This window comes from Sceloporus undulatus, chromosome 5, assembly GCF_019175285.1.
Source record: "Sceloporus undulatus isolate JIND9_A2432 ecotype Alabama chromosome 5, SceUnd_v1.1, whole genome shotgun sequence".
Classification (NCBI taxonomy): domain Eukaryota; kingdom Metazoa; phylum Chordata; class Lepidosauria; order Squamata; family Phrynosomatidae; genus Sceloporus; species Sceloporus undulatus.
The window spans coordinates 14,586,978-14,609,908 of record NC_056526.1 but is presented as its reverse complement, the minus strand read 5'-3'; the positions used below and the strand labels follow the sequence as shown (position 1 = coordinate 14,609,908).

The 22,931-nt window shown below is 40.2% G+C and overlaps 1 protein-coding gene across 17 annotated transcripts in view; it reads left to right on the top strand.

Moving 5' to 3' along the window:
* PLEKHA5 (pleckstrin homology domain containing A5) overlaps window positions 1–22,931 on the top strand; it is a 216,570-nt gene that overhangs the window by 145,369 nt on the left and 48,270 nt on the right. For 16 of the 17 annotated variants that reach the window (XM_042466696.1, XM_042466705.1, XM_042466699.1 and 13 more), the window contains 4 exons: window positions 3,826–3,898; window positions 14,722–14,822; window positions 15,526–15,641; window positions 22,104–22,568. In XM_042466696.1, the coding sequence (XP_042322630.1) occupies window positions 3,826–3,898; window positions 14,722–14,822; window positions 15,526–15,641; window positions 22,104–22,568 (755 nt within the window). Of the gene's footprint in view, window positions 1–3,825; window positions 3,899–14,721; window positions 14,823–14,866; window positions 15,155–15,475; window positions 15,642–22,103; window positions 22,569–22,931 lie in introns of those variants that run through there. The other variant, XM_042466710.1, reaches the window with a different exon arrangement.

Sequence of the window (22,931 nt, the reverse complement as noted above, 5' to 3'; positions counted from 1 at the left end):
TTTATACTGAATGCGGAAAGGGAGGGGGAGCCAGTGAAGGGATGCCAACACAGGAGAGATGTGGTCAGAGCGGTGGGTGGAAGTAATAATGCGTGCAGCTGAACGCTGGACAGAGATTAAAGGACGGAGGTGAGAAAGAGGAAGCCCAGCCAGGAGGACATTACAGTAATTAAGTCGTGAGATCACTAGGGCATGGACCAGGATCTTGGCAGTAGAGGCAGAGAGATATGGTCGGATTTTGGCCATATTGTACAAAAAGAATCTACAAGCCTTGGCTGTGGTCTGGATCTGAGGGATACACAACAGAGAAGAGTCAAAGATAAAACCAAGACTGCGGGCTTGCTGGACTGGTTGAATAGAAATGTTGTCCACAGAGACAGAAAAGGAGAGTTGAAGGGTGGGCTTAGGAGGAAAGACAAGAAGCTCCGTCTTGGACATGTTGAGCTTCAAACGCCGATGGCGCATCCACTGCGAGACAGCTGTGAGGCAAGATGAAACTTGCTGTTCAAGCCTTGGAGAAAGGTCAGGGGTAGAAAGATACAGCTGGGTGTCATCAGCATACAGATGGTAGGAAAAGCCAAAAGAGCTAATGAGTTTTCCTAGGGACAATATGTAGAGAGAAAACAGAAGGGGACCCAGAACAGAGCCCTGGGGAACTCCAACAGATAAGGGAACAGGAGAAGAAGTCTGACCGCCAGCAACCACTGTAAAAGATCTGCCAGACAAGTAAGATCTAAACCAGTCGAGAACAGAGTCTGAGAACCCAAGGTCAGAAAGTATATTAACTAGAAGAGAGTGATCAATGGTGTCAAAGGCTGCAGACAGATCAAGAAGGATGAGAACAGAGTAAAGGCCATTATCCTTGGCCTGTAAAAGGTCATTCGAAATCTTAGTGAGAGCTGTCTCAGTAGAATGCTTTGGGCGGAAACCAGACTGAAAGGGATCGAGGATGGAGTTGGCTTCAAGAAACTCAAGACAGCGAGAATAAACAACCCGTTCCAAAACCTTAGAAAGAAAAGGAAGAAGAGAAATCGGACGATAGCTAGACAAAGAGGAGGGGTTGAGAGAAGGTTTTTTCAGAATTAGGGAAATGAGAGCATGTTTGAAGTCCGAAGGGAAGGAGCCTGTAGAGAGAGCGAGATTGAAGATATGGAGAAGCGAGGGCAGAAAGGAGGGAGCTATAGAGATTAGAAGACGAGTAGGAATTGGATCAAGAGAACAGGTTGCAGGTTTGGAAGAGTTCAGAAGTGTAGAGAGTTCATCCAAGGAGGCAGGAGGAAACACAGAAAATTTGTTAGGCGAGGGCGATAAAAGATTAAGAGCAGAAGAAGAATCGGGGGGGGGGACTATCTCAGAGCGAATAGTGGAAATCTTAGAGATGAAATAATTAGCAAAGTCATTAGGAGAGAATGATGAAGAGACAGGAGGAGAGGGAGGTTTAAGCAAAGTGTTGAAGGTGGAGAACAAACGCTGCAAGCATCTCTCATTGGTGGAGATCAATGATTTGTAATAATTCAGTTTTGCCATAGAGAGGGCGCGTGAGAAGGAAGAAAGAACAAATTTGAAATGGATAAAATCAGCCCACTCTTTGGACTTTCTCTAGAGCAGGACCGGAGAAACTTAATGTTGGGGGTAAGCCAGGGCTGAGGTCTAATCTTAGAGGAAGAAGTGCCTACAGAGACAGGGGCAAAATGGTCAAAAGTTGAGGAAAGAGTGGAGTTAAATAAAGACATAGCTGAAACAGCAGAATCTCCGAGATTTAGGGAAGAGAGAGATGAATCCAGGGTCAGACCAAGATGATTAGAGTCGACAGATTAAAGATCACGAAAATGGCGTTGAATAGTGTGACGAGGAGGAGGAGTATAAGTAAGAGCAAAGGAGATTAAATGATGATCAGATAGTGGAAAGTCAAGTGCCAGGTAGTCAGAAATGGCGCAGTTTGCAGCAAGAACTAGGTCAAGACAGTGACCAAGAGAATGAGTTGAAGAGTTGGAATGTGGTTGGAGGCCAAAAGAAGCTAGCAGAGAGTTAAAGCGAGATGTTGTAGGGTTACTGGAATCGTCAGTGTAGATATTGAAGTCACCTAGGATCAGAGTGGGGACTGAATCTGAAAGAAAGAATGTCAGTCATGATTCAAAGTCTGAGAGAAACTGGGTGGCAGAGCCAGGAGGGCGATAAATAACTGCGACCCGGAGCTGTAGAGGAGAAAAGAGTCTAATAGGATGAAACTCAAAAGAAGAGAAATGATAGCTGGGGGGGAAAAGATAGAACTTGAAACTGGCAGGAGTTAGATAGCAAGATACCAACCCCTCCTCCTCGACCCTCAGGGCGGCTTGTGTGGGTGAAGGAGAGACCACCAAAAGAAAGGGCATCGGAGGTTGTAGTATCATGGGCTGGGAGCCAGATTTCGGTGAGAGTTAGGAGGTTAAAGGATTTAGAGAGAAAAAGGTCGTGGATTGCTGCTGCTTTAGGGGCAGCAGAGCGGCAGTTCCAGAGGGAACAGAGGAAGGGAAGCAGGGAGACAGGGAGAGGCCGAATGGGGATCAGGTTAGGAGAAATGTGGGGAGCCATGGGAAGGATGGGGTTCACAGAGAAAAGAAAGAGGTGTAGCTGGCTCTCTTTCTGAGGTGGTAAAGGAGTTTGAGGGGTTTACAATTAAAGGTCAACAACAACAATAACAGTAATAACGAAAACAATAATAATATTGCCAACTCAGTCCTTCTGGGGACGAGTCCAATGCAAGCAGGAGGTTCTTCCAGGGAGCACAGGTTATACTTGTCCTTCTTCCTGTGGAGAATTCTGGAACCAGCAAGAGAGTGAGATGGAGCCAGGTGCCTTCTGGGGGGGGGGAGCAGAGTTCCTTTGTGGAGGGCAGATGGGAGGCCCTGCCTTCCCTCTGAGGCAAAGATGGAGTCAGGTGCCTTCTGGGAAGAGAAGAGTTCCTTTGTGTAGGGCAGATGAGATGGCGCTAGCTGGTTGTCTACCCTCAAATAAACAGGAATGTCCCCTCCCTTCATTTTATCCTCACAAGAGCCTTTTGAGGTGTATCTGGGCTACAAAAAAGAGTGACTAGACCAGTTTTAGGAGTTTAATGACTAGAAATTTTAATCTGGCTTTTCCCATTTCACTATCCTATTTGTTACTCATTCTAGTTGTCATGTATGAAGTTGTCTTCTACAAAACCAACCATATTTTCATCTAGCCCAGTGCTTTTTGCTTTTAGGAGCCTCCTCAAGAGAGACAAAAATTACTTACATAGTAGCATAGAACCCTTCACAATTGTGATTGTGCTGAGAGAGGCTGTTCCATAGCAATTGGCCTTCAGAGGGATGGAGTTCTGATTATGGAATAGAGTTCTGTTTGTTGCTGGTTCACACTAATATTCAAGTCATAACTGTATTATTCAATCAGGAGGTGAATTTGCACTTGTGTGAAATCAATGAGTTATGTAAGAACTCCACAGCTTGCACAGCTAACCTCTGGCTTTTAAAGGTGAGACTGTGCGATAGCTCAGGTTGAGTCTTGGACATAGGACAAGCAACACTGTCTCCTGAGCTGCTCAGCATTAGCACTTTCCTATATTCTCCTTACTGGTATTTACATACAATATAGTGTACAAGATCCCATTACGGTAACAAACACTTAACATAACATGATGCCCTCCCATTCAGAAGATAGGCTGATGCTGATGGGAAAGGCAGAGATATCTTCCCAGGAATTACAGAAGGGGAAGAGGAACATGTTCTGCTATATTGCCAATTTTGTTAGTACACAAAAGAGTTTATATTGTCAGTGACTATGGATTGTGTATTTGATTTCATTCAGGATAGCACAGGCATGAAGCTCTGGAAGAAACGTTGGTTTGTTCTTTCGGATTTGTGCCTCTTCTACTATCGAGGTAAGTTTTTTTTAGCATTTGACAAAAATTGTATTCTTTTGTGTGTGTATGTGTTAAATAAAGATATTGAAATAAATGGAAGCTGTTCTCTTATTTTTAAAAGCTTTTAAAAGAGTAGATTTCATAGGTGAACTGAATTTCCTTTACTGAACATGGTAGGTTACTATCCAAATTGTGGGACATGGCAATGTCTGTTTACCTTCCAAGTATTTTTGCTTCTAACTGAAGTCATTTTGTGCTACAATACAAGCTTCTTTTAAAATTAAACAACTGCAAAAGCTGTGTAGTATATGGTAGGTGTTCATAGCCTAAAAAAGATGAAATCATTCCATGCGGCTAAAGTGGCTTCCTGAATTGAAGCTTAAACCACAGTGCTTTTATGACTCCCCCCTTCCACTCATCTGATGTACAGCTCAAAATTAGCTCTAGTGCTGGTTCTTGTTGCTTAATCCAGTCCATTTGTCAAAAACGTTTTCTTTGTATGTTTACTTGATAGATGACCACTTAAAACAGTGAACCTGTGGGGAAGCTGAATTAAGCATTTTAGCAAGGTAAAATCGGCCACAGCACGACTGAGGAGTGAAAAAATATTGTCAAATAGCCTTGCCACCAGAAGGAGTCTTACTGGAAATTAGCAGACAAGGGCGCGTTACAGACGGGCCCAAGAGGTGTCGTTGTCATGCCGTGATTACGCGCGAGGGGCGGTGCTTCCTGACGTGCCTTGCCCTTCATGCGTAATGAGTGCATTAAAATGGCGGTGCCCTATATATATGGGTGCCGCCATTTTGACATCGCGGACGCGCAGCGTCCTGACGTCGCACCCTGGAAGAGATGCTGCGAGTGCGCGCGTTGGCACTTGCGGCGGCTCTTCCGGGTTTCCAGAAGGAGCGCGATTTTCACGCTCTTTTTTGCAGCGCGGAGGAGTCACGCAGTTTGACTGCTGCGACTCCTCCGCGCTGCAACCGGCAGCGGCCCGAAACCGCCCATCTTGGGCAGTCTGTAATGGGCCAAGATTATTTGAGTTGATTTGTAAAACCTTCATGAGCTCACAGGGACTTTTTTCTTTTTAATTGCAGAACATTCGCCACAATGGGTTAGAGTTAAATCTCTAACTCATTGATTCCAAAAATGGGTGATACCTCCCCCCCCCCAGGTTGGTGGCAAAATCCAGGGGGGCTGTGATGAGGAAAGAAAGTGGCAGAGGAGACTTAAATCAAACTGTTGATGTGCAAGTAAGACAAGGAGAAGCAGCAGCCTTTAGAAACATGTTAGAGGTGGGGGTTGCATGAAATATCTTGTCAGGGTCCCTTAAAACCACAACATGGACTCGCCAATCATTTTGTGTGGTGGTGTCTCCTGCTCTTTGCCTGTCCAGCTCACTCTCTTAGCCGTGTCTTTCACTGATGGTGGTAGTGATGGTTGGGAAACTCTCATGAAGCTTAGCATAGGATATTGCTACTGTGGCTCAGAGCAGCACCATTCTGGGACAGACTGACTGACTGGAGCAAGGTGTTAGAGTACATGGCAGTGGGGGAGTAGTGGCGGTGAAAAAGAGGTTTCACATTTGGGACCCTGCTTAAGCTTTGTGAGCTTTTCTAAGACTTGGCTGGCAAGTTGGGGCTGCTCTGCTGCTCTTGTGTTCTTTCATAGAACAGGCTGAGAGAAGAGGTAACAAAAGAAACAGTGTTTCTGTATGTCTCTCTCTCTCTCTGGCTTTGCTTCGCGAACGAAGATTCAGGAAGGACTCATCCTGTGCTCTGTACAAGCGCGTTGGTGACTAAAAAGGCCAATCCAGGACAAACGGGTCCGGTTGCAGAAAGCACAGCAGAAAGTCTCCTTGGGTGATGTTTCTGGGTTGCGGTTCTTTCTGCATTGTCGTTTCTCTTCGAGGCTCGTTCGCCGTGAGCTTTCGAAAAAGGCTGCAGCATCGTGGATAGTGCATCTCCATGCTTCCCGATGCGAGGCCAGGGCAGACCATAGTTGGTGATCAATTTGGCCAAGTCTGAGATGTTGTTTCAGGGAGTCCTTGTATCTCTTCTTTGGGGCGCCCCTCTTACGCTGACCCATGGCAAGTTCACCGTGGAATACTGTTTTTGGGAGGCGATGGTCCTCCATCCTAGAAACGTATCCTGCCCAGAGCAGCTGTGTCCTCAATAGCATGGCCTCAATGCTGGTGATCCCTGCTTGCTCAAGGACAGTAACATTTGTCACATAGTTAGTCTAGTGTATATTTAGAATTGTGCATAAACAGTGCTGATGAAAGCGTTCAAGGAGTCGTAGGTGTTGGCGATAGGTGACCCATGTTTCAGACCCATAGAGGAGAATAGACAGTAAAATGGTTCTATACACACTGATTATGTATGTATGTATGTATGTATGTATAACAGAAACAGTAGACACCATGTGGGAAGACATCTCTGGAGAATGAGAGGGAGGATTATCTGGGGTTATTGTAGTTAAAATCTCTCCCTTTCCCTGTCCAGTCTCCAGTCCACAGCATGTAGCCTCTGTAAACCTATATACACATATTGACTGTGCTGCTTTCTGCCCCAACAAAGAAGGATTGAGAGTCTATCCTCACCAAAGAGAAGCTTGTCCCTTTGGACCTAGTCACCTTGGGAGCAACAGCCAAGCAGCTGTCTGAGCAATGAACAAGAGGCCTGTTTCTTGCACTGGCCTTTGCTGGAGGGGTGGCATGTGTGAGAGGCTTCTCATTTGCTGATCTTTCAGCTGCTCAGTTTCTGGGTGACTGGGTGCAAAGGGAGAAGCGAATTAGCAGCCAGTCGAGCAGCAACCGAGAAGCCTGTCACCCAGGCTGGCCTTTGTCTCAAGCCTGGCATGGGCTAGAGCTTCTCAGTTGCTGCTCAGCCAGCTGCTCAGTTGCTGCTGCCAAGATCACTGGGTGCAAAGAGAGCAGCAACCGAGATTGATTGTTTTGAATTTGCAGTAAAACTGTGGACCTTATATCAAGAAATATGCGGGGTGCTAGGGTTGTTGCCAAAGAGGAAAGGGGTGGCAGATGGGAAAAGTCTGGGGACCACTGCTCTAATCCAATATTGTTTTGCTTGTTAACAAATTGGTGGGCAATAATTGGGATTTTGCCCAAAAGAAAAGTGGCACTAACTGGAACTTTATAACATCCACAAGCTTGGCATGAGACCAAAGGCGTCCTCCTGTCTACTGCCTGTGACACTTCCCTGTAATGAGAGGGAACATCTGAGTGTTTCATGTGAAGGTGAAAGTTGTACTCTACAAAGGCATGCCACTTAAACATTTCAGTCATTGTAGCTTCCTGCAAAGAATTAAGGGAGTTAAAGACTGAAGTTCCCTGGAGAAGGTTTCTGTACAAAGCATGAAATATAGATATTTTGAAGGTGGTTTTTTGGGGGGTGGGGGGGGGGGAATGGGTGACGATGTTAGTAAAACATAGATAGATAGATAAATGGACAGACAGGCAAGGGTGAGGTCCAGCTCTGGAAAGGCATGGGAAAATGCTTACGTTTTTTTTAAATCACATTGATGATGGAACAGGTAGATCTACAAAAAGCTAAATTACTGACAGATACAGGGTCTGCATAACATTCTTGCAAAACACATGCTCACTAACTTAGCCTTTTGATATTGTAAGCAATACTGTTTTATTACCAGTAGATTAATCATATTAATTACAGGATAAGTAGGCATTTTATTCATCATCAGGGGTCACATTTTTTACAAGATGGAAGTTGGCATGAAATTAGCATTGTTGTTCCAATGTAATGTACAGTCTGCCCTTCTCTTATGCGGGGGATCCATTCTGGACCCCCCCCCCCCCCATAAGAGAAAATACGCGGATGCTCAAGTCCCATTCAAATGAATGGGGCTTGTGCTTGCGGTGGCGGTACACAAGGAGCACACCATGGGAGCACGCCTCATTCATGTGAATGGGATGCGTCGCCCTATGGTCTCCCACACGGCTTTGAGCATATACTCAAAGTCGTGTATAACGCGCTCGCGTATAATACGGGCACACTGTACATTAAATATACACATTTTGGAGGGCAAGACCTAGCTGATTTTCAAAGTAATCCCAGCCCTAAAACATTTAGAAGCTCTTAAGATCATGATAGATTTCTAGAAAATATTACAATTTTTAAGCACTCTGTGTTCAAACATGCTTTAAGAAGAAGAAGGTGTGTAGACTTGTAGAATGCTATATTTTTTCCATTATTGAGATATGAAGTCGAAGGCTTTCATGGCCGGCATCCATAGATTTTGCTGGGTTTTTTGGGCTATGTGACCATGTTCTAGGAGAGTTTCTTCCTGATGTTTCGCCAGTATCTGTGGGTGGCATCTTCAGAGAAGGGACCACCAAATGCAGTGTGCAAACAAGAATCAAGGAACACGAACGAGAGAGAGAGAGAGACACTGCAGACTGGGTCAGCCAGAAAAATCAGCAGTAGCAGAACATGTTACAAACCATCCTGGGCATAAGATACTGTTTGAAAACACTGAAATTCTGGACCAGGCCAGCCACTACCATGTCAGGATGCACAGGGAAGCCATTGAAATCCACAAACACCTGGACAATTTCAACAGGAAAGAGGAGACCCTTAAAGTCAACAAGGTTTGGCTTCCAGTCCTGAAAAATAGCAAGATAACGATTCAACAAATGCAAATGAGAAATCTCCCAGGGTCAGGGGTTTCCCAGCAGACAATGAACACTAATCAAGCAGACATTAATCCTCTTGTGCAGACCCTCACACCCTGAGGCCTGCCATTAGCAACACATGCAAATCACTCCTGCCTTCCCAGGTCACACAGTATATATATATATACCCAACTCCTTTCCAGGCAAGCATTCTCTGAAGATGCCAGCCGCAGATGCTGGTGAAATGTCAGGAAGAAACTCTCCTAGAACATGGCCACATAGCCCGAAAAACCCACAAAAAACTATTCTTGAGATACTTTTACATTATTGGTATACTTAAGATTTGCAAGTTACTATGTTTATAAGAAAAATGAAAGTAATGCATATTTATGTTCATATTGAATATACTGTACCTTTAAAAAACCGCTGAAATAAAATGATTTGACAGTATTTTGGGGAGAGTTGTCTAGAAGAGGCCAAAAAGCCAATAATTGAGTGTTGGCAATTTGTTTATCATATGGGAAAAAAGAGTTGGAAGAAACATGGAATAACAGTAGTCAAATTGTTGGTTTTCTTATTTTTATTAATTTAAAATAGTTTTGACTTCCATTTCATCCTCAGAATGAGAAAAAGATGATTTCCAACTGATCAATTCAATGAAAAAAATAAAATGCTGGAGATCCTTCGGGGGGGGGGGTTTGACCTGATATCCCATATGTCCCCTTCTAACTCTATGATTCTATGAAAATATATTTAATAAAAAGCTTTTTTAAAAAAAGATAATACAGTACCAGTCAAATAATGGTGCAGGAATAAACACACCTTTAAAGAAAATTGGCCAAGAATGTAAATTGAACATCCAGCAGACCAGAGCCATGCTGGAATGAAAATATCTTCAAGCTATAGCAAAACTGTGTATAATCCTCAAATTTAGGTGCTAGTGGTGATGAAATTAAAATGAAGAAAACTAATACAGAATTCCAGGCAACATAATGAGGTGCAAACTAAGAATTTCCAAGATAACCATGGCAGCAGTTTTAAAATGTTAACACTTCTTTTTAAATTTTTAATCATATTTGAAGGTTTATCAACATAATTTGAAGTGCAAAGTTCTAATTTTGTATTCACTTTACAAATTCAGAACTATTCATAAAGACTACAGATTGTGGAAAAGCCAAGCCACTGTAGATTCAAAATTACTGTAACTATAGTGCTATAATTTTAGACATGGAGACTTTGGTTGAGCTAAAATTACACTATAATTAGAGAGCTGGCCAGATTGTTGGTGGGTTTTCCAGTTTAGAGGAAAAAATCAGCACAGTTGTCTTTGTCCAAGTTTACAACTCCTTCGCAGCCATTTTAGATTCCTTGAGAAACATCACATTGTGTGTGCTGAGAATATTAATCATAACAAAGCTCAAAGGTTTTATTTATCTGTGTTGCTAATTTACTTGATGTTTTCCACTTGATTGAATTATTAGTTTTAGGCTAGATAAGAACTATAAAAGCTGACTTGCTTAGACTTCATAAATAAATAAACCAAAGCTATTTATATACCCTTCCTCTGGGAAGGAATCGAAACAGATGGAGTAAGTTAACCAGATGTTCTAGTAATCATTTGCAAGTGTTAGAAATTGTTATTAGAACACACCAAACATGTTAACCCTCATTGCCTCAAATTGTTGTACAGTATTACAAAGCTTTAAACATTGTCCACAGTGTGTTCCTTTGCAACATCATTTGCAAAAGGTTGTACAGGTTATCCAGATTTGTTACAATTATTAAATGTGTTTTAGTATACCTCCTCAGGCACTGGTGAAGGCAGAAAGGCAGTACAGTATCCAGACTTAATTTAGTAACATGTATCCTGAAATATTCAAATCATGTATACATCTATTGGTAAACTTTATATACTTGAGTAAGCTGAGCCATTGTTCTTATCCTCCTATGGAGAGAGTTGTGAGAGATGCTGACTTGCCTTTTCCTGGTGAATTCCTGGCTGTTGTTAGTTTTTGAAGCTTAGATTTCTTGGCTTATATCTTGTTCTTTCAACCATACTAGACTGCAGTACAGATCCCATATGTTTATCATGGAGCTGTGCAGATCAGAACCATTATTCAGAACATTAAGCCATCTCAGTCCAAACACACACAACCTTCATTATGCTTAAGATGTTTAAAGTTGTTTTTCTGTTCCTGACAAGGGTTTACTATTCTAATGTTGTGAAACTTCTGCTTTTCATCATTTCTTAATTACTTTTGCTATAGTATAAAAGATTAATTTTACCTTTGTTTCAAACAATAGAACAATTTAATTGAATAAACATTCAAATTGAAGTCCTGTGATGAAAAATGATCTTTTATTTGTATTTTTCCCTGTTCATATTCTCTGAGCAAATAAAAATACGTTCAGACTGAGTACAGTCAGCCCTCCATATCCATGAATTTTTTATCCATGGATTCAGCCGTCCCCAGCTTGAAAATATTCAAAAAAATTCCAAAATCTTGATTTTGCTATTTTATATAAGGGACATTTTATTGTGCCATTGTATTTAATGGAAACTTGAACATATAGTCAACCCTCCTTATCCACAGATTTTTTTATCTACTGATTCAAGCATCCACAGCTTGGAAAGTATAAATTCCAAATAGCAGACTTTGATTTTCCATTTTATATAAGGGACATCATTTTGCTCTGCCATTATATTTAATGGGACATGAGCATCCACGGATTTTGTTATCCACGGTCGGTCCTGGAACCAAACCCCAGTGGATAACAAGGTCCCACTGTACATGGATTTTGCTATCTAAAGGGACTCCTGGAATTAAAACCAGTGGATACCAAGGGCCCATTAGAGAGTGTGTGTGTGTGTGTGTATCCTAGCGATTCTCCTGAGGTTATATAAGAATTTCTAGCATCATATATACCTGAGGTTATATATTGATCTAGCCATTCCAGTCATTAACATTAAATTAGGTACAGTAGTTTGATTTCAGATGGAGAATGGCTTGAGTTTTTCAGCTAGGATAGAGGATTATACACTTTTACCAAGTATCCACCAACTAGAAGAGGGATTCTCAAACTCCTGTCCTTCAGATATTTTGGATCCAGAAGCATCAGCCATCTTGGCCAATAGTCTGACATTCTGGGAGCTGAAGTCCAAAACATCTGGAAGGCTGGAGTTTGGAAATCACTGACCTAGAGAAATCTCAAAACCTTTTCAATGTGAGAGATGGGACCCAGTCATCAGCCTCACTCTACTTTGTACTTTCTATAGAGTCAGTGTCTATTTTGTTTTCATCTTGTTCTACCTCCACTTGGAGGGTACAGCTAGTCTACTCTTCTTTCTTGAGGGTAAACTGGTTTGCTCTTTCCTTGATTAATCTAATCCATAATTAATCTAATTAGATTTAATCTAATTAATCTAATCCAGAAGCATGGCTTCCTGGGTCAATAATGCTGTATTGGACAGTGATTCCTTTTAAAGCTAGCAGACACAGCATTGCAACATACAACCAGTATTATATTAAGAAATGGTGGATTAATGACAAAATATTATAGTTCGTACAGCTTGCCCTATTTGTCCACTCAGTGGTATGATTAATAAGTAGATGTGGAACTCTGATCCTTGATTACTGCATTACCTATGGTAAAAAAAATTGTTAGCAATTGTATATCATTTACAGATGCCTGCCTTGAGCATTGCTTTGAGGCAGCCAAAGTGCACGATGGATCTACCATACTGAAATAACTCACTGAATGTTGTGGTTCAAGGATCAAGCAAAAGCATTGGTAAATGGTGGCAGACGAATGTCATGCAAGAGCCTTAGTAGTTTTAAAAGTGGGAATAGTGCAAGTATGTTTTTAAATTTGAATTCCTGCTTAAGATTTGATATTATTTCCTTTATTATTATTTATTATTGTTTCTTTTATTATTTCCTAGATTGGTTAGTGGTCTGACTTGGTTTGAATGTTTTCTGCCTCTGAACCTCTGTTAATATCAGCAATAGTAGGAAAAGGAACATTCTCACGCAAAGATATGATGTAGAAAACAATGGTTTTCAAGACACAAGCATTACATCTGCTCTGCACTGAGCCACTGCCATTGTCAGTTGTTGAATTTGGATATATTTCTGCCAGGTTCTGATTTGTGTCTTCTTTGTTTCTAAATCTTAACCACTGCCATTGCCAGTTGTATTCCAGGATTGATCATTGTGTGTCCATATGAATCCCACTGATTTTCACAGGACTGTCACATAACTGATGAACTGTACATAGAATATGAAATGATGATGTTGATAAATATAATACACACACACCCTTTATATGGATTCCATGCTTCCAGCACGATAAGGAAGATAATACATAGAGATAATGCATAAAATAAAATACTTGTCTCCAGATAGAACTGTTTTAAAAAAGAGAAACTGAAGCATTTGAGCAAAATGTTTTAAAGGACAGTAAAAACCTTCTGAGATTATGTTGCTGTATTTCATGCAACATTTGGACAAATGGATTTTCCCCCATGGCCTCTGGCATACTGAAAATTCTGCGTATATTGAACCCCAAAGTATACATGGTTAGATGACTTGTACTTTCTGTATTACAGAAGGTTTATGCTTAGGCATTAATCGCATGGCTCTTTTATAGCCTGTCTTACAGTCTCCATGCTCGCTTTAGAAAAGCAGCATCATTTTACTTCATAGTTGTCATTAAAGGCAGACATAGCAAACACTATCTGAATACTCAACATTCTGATGTTGCACATGGTAGATTTGTTTGGGGCCAGGCATTCATTCTGTGACAGTGATTGTAACATTCATACCAGGGTCTTTGGCAGGCATATGGACTACGAATTGCGTGTTTGCTTTCATGTATCACCGAGTCCTTCTACTGAAGTGGCATCATTAACCACTCCACCTTAATGCTGCCTTGAGGCAGAGTTAAAGCAGGATTAAAATCCTCTTCTCCTCTCCAGTGATTAACTATAATATCCAGATTTAATTCAGCTGTTCAGGGACAGCTGAATAATTCATAATATTTATGGAGTAAAATATTTCTTGTTGGTCAGGGGAAAAAAATTCTAGCCATCACACTCTGCTGATATACTTTCAACCGGTTTGCAGGAAGAGAGCCTTTGGCAATCTAAGCTCATAAAGGCTATATCTGAGATGTTCTCTGTTGATGCTGAGTGAAAGATGGATAGGTGGCAGCTCAGAGGGCACCACAGAAGAAGAGTGAGACTAGAGGCGTGAAGTGGTTCTTGCTGATCTCCATAGCATTGCTTCAGATTGCCTCTGCCTCAGGAATACTGGATATGGTTTAAATGAGCTTCCCAGTGCATAAGTACAACCACATATTTTTAATTTTACAGTCTGAAGGTCTAGCATTCAGTCTGTGCCCTAACTAGCAACTGGTTCTATAGACTGCTTGAAGAAAATCTATGGCGCTTTACAGACCGCCCAAAAAGGGCAGTCTGCCGGTGCCATCATTTGCTGCGGGGAGGAGCCCCAGCGGCCAAACTGCGCGACTCCTCCGCGCAACAAAAAGAAGCTGCAAAATGCAGCTTCTTGCGGCGCCCTTATGATGCTGCAAGGCGCCAATGGTGCACTTGCGGCATCATAATGGCACCGAGACATGCAGACGCTAAGCATCTGCTACGTCAAAATGGTGGTGCCCATGTAGAACGGGCGCTGCCATTTTGTATGCGCTCGGCGCGTACTAGGGTTAGGAGCGTCCGGAAAGGACGCCCCTTTTTAACCCTAGTACATGCTGCGCATGTACTTTCCGCCCGTGCGGAATGGGCCTATATGACTTGAGAAAGTGGTGAACTAGGCCTTCCTCACAAAGAAGGCTTTCAGCAATCCCTACTGCCACACCCACTGCTTTTTCCACACATCTGTCTCATTTTGGCAACAGGTGAATGTTAGAATTATAAGCATGTCCTCCACTTGTGGATCCCTAGTCTAAAGGCAAGGACATTTTTTTAAAAGCTGTTATAAGCATACTGCTAGGAAATATGGAAGTTAACTGAAAGTAATGGATGTAATATTTTGTACTGATTTTTAATTTTAAAAATTCGTGTGTCTTGACTAAGGTTTAAATACAGCTATCTACTACAGTGTTGCATAAGGCAGATCAAGCTACTACTATAGCATCATACTGTCATCAACCAATTGTATGTTGTCCCCAGATGAAAAAGAAGAAGGAATTTTGGGGAGCATACTTCTTCCCAGCTTTCAGATAGCCATGCTTTCTTCTGAAGATCACATCAACCGTAAATATGCTTTTAAGGTAAGGATATTATTAATCCTCAGGTTTGTGGAATTTAGTCGAACAAGCTTTAATTGTAAACTATTTTGTAGATTGCAAGATAGGGGGAAACTGCCATTCTGTTGTCTAGAAGTCTAAAGGCTTTTCTGTTGACTTCAACAAGCACAAAATAATAGTCTTTAAACTGAGCCCTTTAATGCTAGCATCAGTTTGTCAGGATTTTTAAAAATGTATGCATAATGAATTAAAGCTCCTCTTCTGTTAAATATTCCTCACTCTTTTTTTTCCAATTTGAACTTTACTGTGCTGTTTTTGACGATGAGTAAGCTGAATCACACTGCAAATTTCAATGGGTGAGTATTTGTTTTACAACTTCCCATTCTGTCCTGCTCCTAAATACCTAACAATATTTCTATAAACTTTGTGCCAGCACAGTAGTTACTCCCCCCCCCCCCCCCAAATTCATAAAAATCATTTAGAAGCACAGCTGGTGCATTGGGAAATAACAGGCCTTACAAATTTAATAATAATGTGGTTTTTCCTGGTATAATTGCCATGAATGATTAGCATAATGATGAATAACGTTGTTCTAGTCTGGAACCAACCTGCATCTTGAAATCAGTGAATTACTGAGTAACATGGTGTAATATATATTTCTCTCTTTTTTTTTACAGGCTCTTGTTAACTTCTTTCCCACCAAAATTACCATGTCATTTCCAATTAGGCAGCTCATCCAAATATGAGGACCTATTATTTCTGCACAGATACAGGGAAGGAAATGGAGTTGTGGATGAAAGCCATGATAGATGCAGCTCTTGTACAGACAGAGCCTGTGAAAAGGTAATGCAATATAGCAATTCCATAAAATCTTTTTCAGCTTATAGTCTCAGCCTTCATTGTATTATCTGGAGGAGATATGCTTTGAAGTACTTCTGTTTTGTTGTTTGTTTGTGTGTGTATGTTTTAATTTTCATATTAAAACATGACAACACATCTCTGTTTTGTAAAGCCCCAACAAGATGGATACTTAAATAAAGTTGCATTTTAAAACAGCATTTATGTCACAGAAGTAAATTGCTACATTTCTCTCCGTTTATTCAAACTTTTCATTGGATTTCACTCCCTCTCTGTGAAGGTTCAGTTGTTTTCAGGGAAATGGCTTTCATTGTGGTCTTCCGGAGCTGGAGAAGAAGACAAGTATATGTCCATTATCAGTGCACAGTCTGTGACGTTTGTGGCTAGACCTTGATCCCAGTTTGTCAGTAATGGGATGATGAATTGTAAATGTGATAAGAATATCTTAGTGGCCAATTATCCTATTTTATAAAATGGTTTTATATAACAGTGATACCGTACAGTAAACTGCAACTTAATGTGATTTTCCCATAATAATCAATACATTAGCACTCATCTGTAACTGTTCCCATCATTTTAGCTAAGAAATCTGTGAAAAGCAAAACATTTTAACATAAAATAGAAATCTGTGGGCTGACGTACATTCTATTTAATTTTCTATGAATTCAGGATGCAAAGCTTTTGTGATACAGTCCACCCTTTGTATCCACGAGGGATCCGTTCTGGAACCCCTCTCCCCCAGCAGATAAAGAAAAATGCAAGACCTCAAGTCCCATTGATTTCAGTGCCATGTACAACATGTGTGCGGCCACTAACACACATGCACCCCCATTCATAGCAATGAGGCTTGCCAACCACAGATGATTAAATCCACAGATGGCAAGCCCATGGATATTGATTCACCTGCTGAATTAGATGGTTTAGAAATACTCTATTAACATTATATCCAGTAAATCCACATGAAACCACTTAACTTTCCCTTTTATCAAACCATTTTGAAGCAAATATATCTTCACCAGGGACAAGCAATCTCTATATCTTGTTTTTTAGAATCAGTAACTTATTGCCTTTTCTGATTCTGTCTCATATTTTCTGGGTTTTCATTTTACACATTTAACTAGTTATTTTACCTTAGAGACCTGATGGTAAGTGCTCTCACATAATGATGTCTTTTGGAGGTGTTATACAAACGCGTGCACACACCTACCAAATTTTAATAATGTCATGAGGGGTTCTAGTGAGAATAATTAATCCTAACTGTTTTAAATAAGCAAACGGTCATTTAAACAGTCATTTAAAATAGTCTCTCAAAGAATGAAGCAAGCTTTTATATGAGTCTTTTATGGAAGCCCTGGTGATTAAAGGCTGGTACAGCCACAGGGTTGTGAATTCGATGCCAGGCAGGGTTCCAGGATCCAGTCAGCCTTGCATCTTTCCATAGGTCGCTAAAATAAGTACCCAGCTTGTTGGGGGCAATTAACTTACAGATAGTAAACTGCTTAGGGGTGCTTAAATGCACTGATAAGTCATATAGAAATGTACCTGCTATTGATATGTGGTTTCATTTATGCTTATGGCTCTACCCAGTTTTAGATAATTCCATAGAATGAGTTGTCTCATTCCAAATTATATAATAAAATCTTAAAATATGTTTTTCTTCCTTATTAAATTTTACTTCCCCAAAGCAAAAATCTGGTTCTGTATTGAAAAATCAATTATGCATGTATTTATTGCATATAACTCTTGACACTTTCATCAAAGTACTGTCAGCTGAACATTTTCATGAAGCAGAGTTATGGTAGAATAATTGTGTTCTATTATATGCAATTGATTAGTGGTGTGCCTTAAATTATTAGTAGAATCTCACTGTTTTCTTATTTTGGCTCCATACTTAAATTTTATAGTTTATTCAATATTCATGCAAACTGATACTTGAAGAATGTGGTATCTATGTAATAACTAGTTAAAATCAAACTAAGAGTGAAATGAGATATAAGGAGACACAAGTTAAAGGAAGAAAATTGAAAATATAGATTTTTTTATTGTTAAGCTTAAATGTACTATAGTACAGAGATTAAAGCTAAGGAATGGAATGAGCAGAAAAAAAGATTTTAGTAAACAAGTTTCAAATTTGTTTGAAGGAAAAGATGATGGGAAGAGAAAAGACCAATACACCCAAGTTATATCTAGACCAGTAATTTTCAGATTTGCTTTTGGGGATCCAAGGATCCCTCAGTGAGAATATTCCTAATGTCAGCAAGCCCTCTGTTAAAGATAACTTTTTTGTTGTTGTTGCAGATCTTCCCCCTATACTTTGTAGCTATAGAAAAATTTTGGCTGCATATCAGGCTAATCTCATGCAAGGCAGGTCAACCAAAGCATGTCCAAGACCTCTACAAAGTATTGAGGTACAATGGCATATTCAAAAACAGTCATAAAAGTGCAGTGTAGGCAGGACTCACTAGCCTCCTGCCTTTGCCCCATCATGTTTCTAAGAATGTCAACAAATGCAGATACACATATACAAACCCAGCCATATATGGTAGGAATTACTATCTTTTCTATAGATGCTCAGGTTCCATAGATATCTAAATCATTTTATATAAAGGACTAACATGTTTATTTTACAATTGGATAATACAATAGAAGTAAAATAAGGATTACATCTTCAAATATTGAGTGAGCAGCTTATGGCCCTCCAGGTGTTGTTAGAATACAATCCCCAACATGTCTCGCTATTGGCTGTACTGAAATGAGATAATCGGAGTTGCAATCTGAGGATATCTGGAGCACCAGAGGTTGTTGACACTACTCAAAAACATGAATGCTCTAATTCTGCACAAGTAATATTGTAAATACACCTATTGTTAGGAATATATGCACGTACTATATATTTTAGGTTCTGTTAACCAAGAAGTAGATAAAAATAAAACAATAATAGCAACCATTTGCTGAACTGCTGAAAGCAGTTCAGATTAAATTAACATATCTACTTCTTGTGTATATTTATGGAAAGATTCAGTACATAGACACCTACCTTTTATATATAACTTTTCTGAAGTGATGGGAAGAACATTGAGGATTTATGTTTCATAAGGAACATTTTTTATTTCTTCTTGTATAGATTTGAATCATTTTATTGTTTATCTTGTAGTTTTTTTTCTGTGTCTGTAATTGTATTTGTTTTAAACAAAAATCAAAATATTCCCATTATACACATGGGTAGCTGATAAAATTACAACATGAGTTCTTCCAGCCTTTCCCCCCTGGGTTTTCTTTTCTCTATTATCCTGGCAAAAAGAGAAAAGTTATCTTGCAACACGCTTAGCATTTTAACAATAGTAAAGAGGAAGCTAAAAATTCGATGTCAAGTTAGAATCCACAACACCTCTTGTAACAATTCCATGCTGTTGGGGAAGGCTGTACGTAAAAGACATTAGACATGCATACCAACATTTACATTGGTAAAACTAAGTTTTCAGCTGCTAGAGGAAAAAAAGGAGAAAGTGGCCTTTAGTTTTGGCAGAAAAGATCTTTGGCATCCCTGGAAGAAATACTTTCTATGTATGCTACACTTAAACTATCAGGAGGAGACATGGAAGGCAAGCAACTGGTTTACATGGGACACTAAAGAAATGCTTAACATTGGAGGAAGATGAATGTTTCAAGACTGGGCAAAACAAATGGTAATTAAAAGTGGAGGAGTAGGAACTAGATGACAGTGGGGTGGAACAGACTGCCCCAAAGGGGCATCTTGAAACCACCCCTGAGAAAGCAAGATTGGGGCCGTGGCAACCACACACTGCGGCCCCGATCCACCTTTTTGCTGTCCCAAAAAGAAGCAGCAAATTGCCTCACCTTTTTGCACCAGCAAAAAGCCGACTTTTCCTGCCCCACCACAATTTTACGGTGCTCCTGCAGCATGCGATGTGTAAATGCCACACTGCCTGAGTGTCTGAAAGCTAGCCCACGCCTGCACACCACAATCCCAAGCCAGCTGGAAGCTAGCTTTGTTGGCCGGTTTGTTTCGCCCCAGTGTTTGGGATCTCACAACAAGGATCAGTATGAGAAGAGGGCTATGCAGTAGATTATATGATTGATCTCAATCTGGAGAGGAGTGCTGAGGTTCTGGCTAGGAGTTGAGTCAGAAGAGGAGAATGACATAAAAATGGAACACGACAGAGAAGGAATCAGAAATTTACTATAAAAATTGGTGGATCTGTCAGCGTCTGAATTTCTTATGGGTAATATGCTAACTGTTCAGCTGTTACCGCTTCTGAAAGGATACAATTACTGTATGTTACACCACAGTTCAAGTCAGCACATATTTCAACTGCTGTAATTACAGAAGCCGCAAGTGTTTTTCAAAAGATAAATGATAACTGACATGAACACCCACAAAATGAAGTCAATTGATGATGTCAGTGACCATGTGAAGTGTAAAATAGAATAACATTCCCCTTTATATGGTAAAATGCTTGGTATAAGCTGTCTGTGAGCTTGACAGTTCTCTCTCTCTCTCTCTCTCTCTCTCTCTCTCTCTCTCTCTCTGTTTGTGTGTGTGTGTGTATTACAAAAGACTTTGGCTTGAAATGAAGCAAGATTCCAAAGGCTGTGATTACAAAAAAGAAATTACAAAGTGTGCTTTTCCAGCTTCATACAGTCTTAAGATATTTCCTCTAAAAAAATTTGTCCTCTTCTACAGTTGTCAGATTCTATATAAAGGAATTCCTTTACAAATATTTAATATACACAAATCAGTAGAAATTGCAGAAATGGAAAAACTAACAAACTTTATTAAAGGGACTACAATAATTTTTTAGAAGCATGGTGGCCCTTTATAGAGATTCCCTGAAAGACTGTCAAAGAGAGGTAACTAATTAAGGATTTGAGATATAGATAGTGAAGCATGTGATTCATACTTTTTCTGTAGAAACTAATGTTGGTTAAAGAAGGTAGTGAATCTTAATAATGGTGTATTCATCATACCAGTGGATATATATCTCTTAGCCAATGTTTTTATGTATATTGGGGAGTGCCCCAATGTGCATTGGTTCCCAGTGCACATCAGGCAATAGTCCATCAGTTATTTTATTTGCTGCCATTGGCTGTATGTTGTAACATCATGGCACTGCCTATGGGAATATGGACATAGCAAAACTACTAATTTTGCACACATATAAGGCCATTTACAAAGCCGCAATTCCCAAACAGTAAACCAGCCATTGTCTTTTTCCTCTGCTATCCTCATTTGACTTATTGTTGCGTATTCTACTACTGTATTTTGTTCAAACATTCTGTTTTTGTTTCATTGTATTATATTGCATTTTTATGCTCGCTCAGCTGTACTGGGAAGGCAATAGGGTTAAATATGTATGATGCACATGTAATACATTCAAACAGAAAAAACTTCCTCCTTCTTGAAATGCAAGTTCAGTGTATGGAGTATTATTTAGGAGTCCTTCTGAACTTATTTGGACAAATTTGGCACCCACATATGATGGGAATGCTTTCCAGGCCCACTGGACTGCCACATTTGAACATTTTGCTTCCATGGCACTTACATATGAAAAAACCAAATCACATAGGCCTCGATTATATACTCAGTTCCTATATTATATGTGGGATATTGGGTGTGCAGTATGAATTTAAATGTGTTGGATGTTTCATTTATAAGCCCTTTTCTCACATTACATGTACAGAAGAGCAACTTGTGTAAAAAGAGGCAGTGGGGCTGCACTGCTGGCCCTTCCCCAATGATGTGTGTTTTCTTATGCTCCAACATTATTGCAAAGTTATCTGTGCCCATAGGCTTCCATGGATTCTGGAACTCCAGTCAATCAGGGTTCCAGGTCCCAGGGAAATGCATATGCACTGAAATCTGTCTTACCCTTTGCATCTATATTTAATGCATAAACTTCAAAGAATGATTCAGAGTGTGGTGGCAGCCTAATATTGCTTTTTGCACCCATTGAGCCTTGAAATAGTTAAACTGCAAAGAGGGGTATATATGCTATGGAAATTATATGCCAGTATGTTTGGACATCCAACAAGCACAAAGGTGACGTAGGAGCTCAGTGGTTAGTAAAACATGTGGACACAGTCCTGCTTCCCCCACTATGTGTAAGCAACAGGTTTGCCAGATTCAGTCCTCACTTTTCACATCTTCTGTTTTTAAGGCAGTATGATTCAGGGTTTATTAAAGCAGGGAGATCAGGCTGTGCCAAAGGCATCTTTTTGGTCTGGCTATAATTACATCCGGTGCATTCAGAGGTCAGCACTTTTGCTGAGGCCTGTAATGTACTGTATATTTGATATTGTTGTGTCCCATGTTCAGTGCTGTGTGACCTGCAAGATTGAAGAGATGGCATACTCTTCAGACAATGAAATCGTACTTGTTTAAGCAAATTGTTTTCCTGTGTGTGTTTCTTCCTTTTTATTTTTTAGAACAGACAAAATAACTGTTGAAAACACACCCCCTCGTGAAGTGAATAATATTGCAAACCACCGAGTGTTAATAAAACCAGAGGCACAGAATAATCAGCGGAACAAAGAAGTGAGCAAAGTGGAAGATAAAAAGACTTTAGAGGCAGAAAAGTATGGATTTCAAAAAGTTGGGTGTGATAGACCCTTAACAAAAATCAACAGTGTAAAACTGAATTCTCTGGGGTCAGAGTATGGGACTTTGCCAACAAGCACAATTCCATCAGGACACTACAGGCCCGTTCATTTAAATGGATCAGAGAAAGCTGTCAACCTTATTCTGGGAGACTCTGGAGATGGGTTCCATCACAATGCCATTCACTCACACATAGAATCTGAACGTGTTATACAGAGAACTAATTCAATGTTGCAGTTGGAACAGTGGATTAAAATACAGAGAGGAAAAGGGCATGATGAAGAAACAAGAGGGTGAGTAGTTTGACTTCACTATTTCACAATCCTTCCATCTTAGTCTCAGTGTATGCTATTCTCTCTGGGTTCAAGTCATTTCCACCACATTGTGACCCTAAGGCAAACCTATCATGGGCTTTTCGTGAAAAGGCTTGTTCAGAGGTGGTTTGACTTTTCCTTCTGAGGCTAAGAGCATTGACTTGTCCAAGGTCGCCTAGTGGGTTTCATACTGTGCTTCAGTTTCATTTTTACTCTAAAATCTAAGTTGGAGCTTTAAAGGGCTTTTGAAATGTATGTGTATTACCTTGGTTGCCAAGAAAAAAAGACTGTAAGCAAGTTTCAGATACTAACTAAAACTAACATTTATTTTGACTTATGACT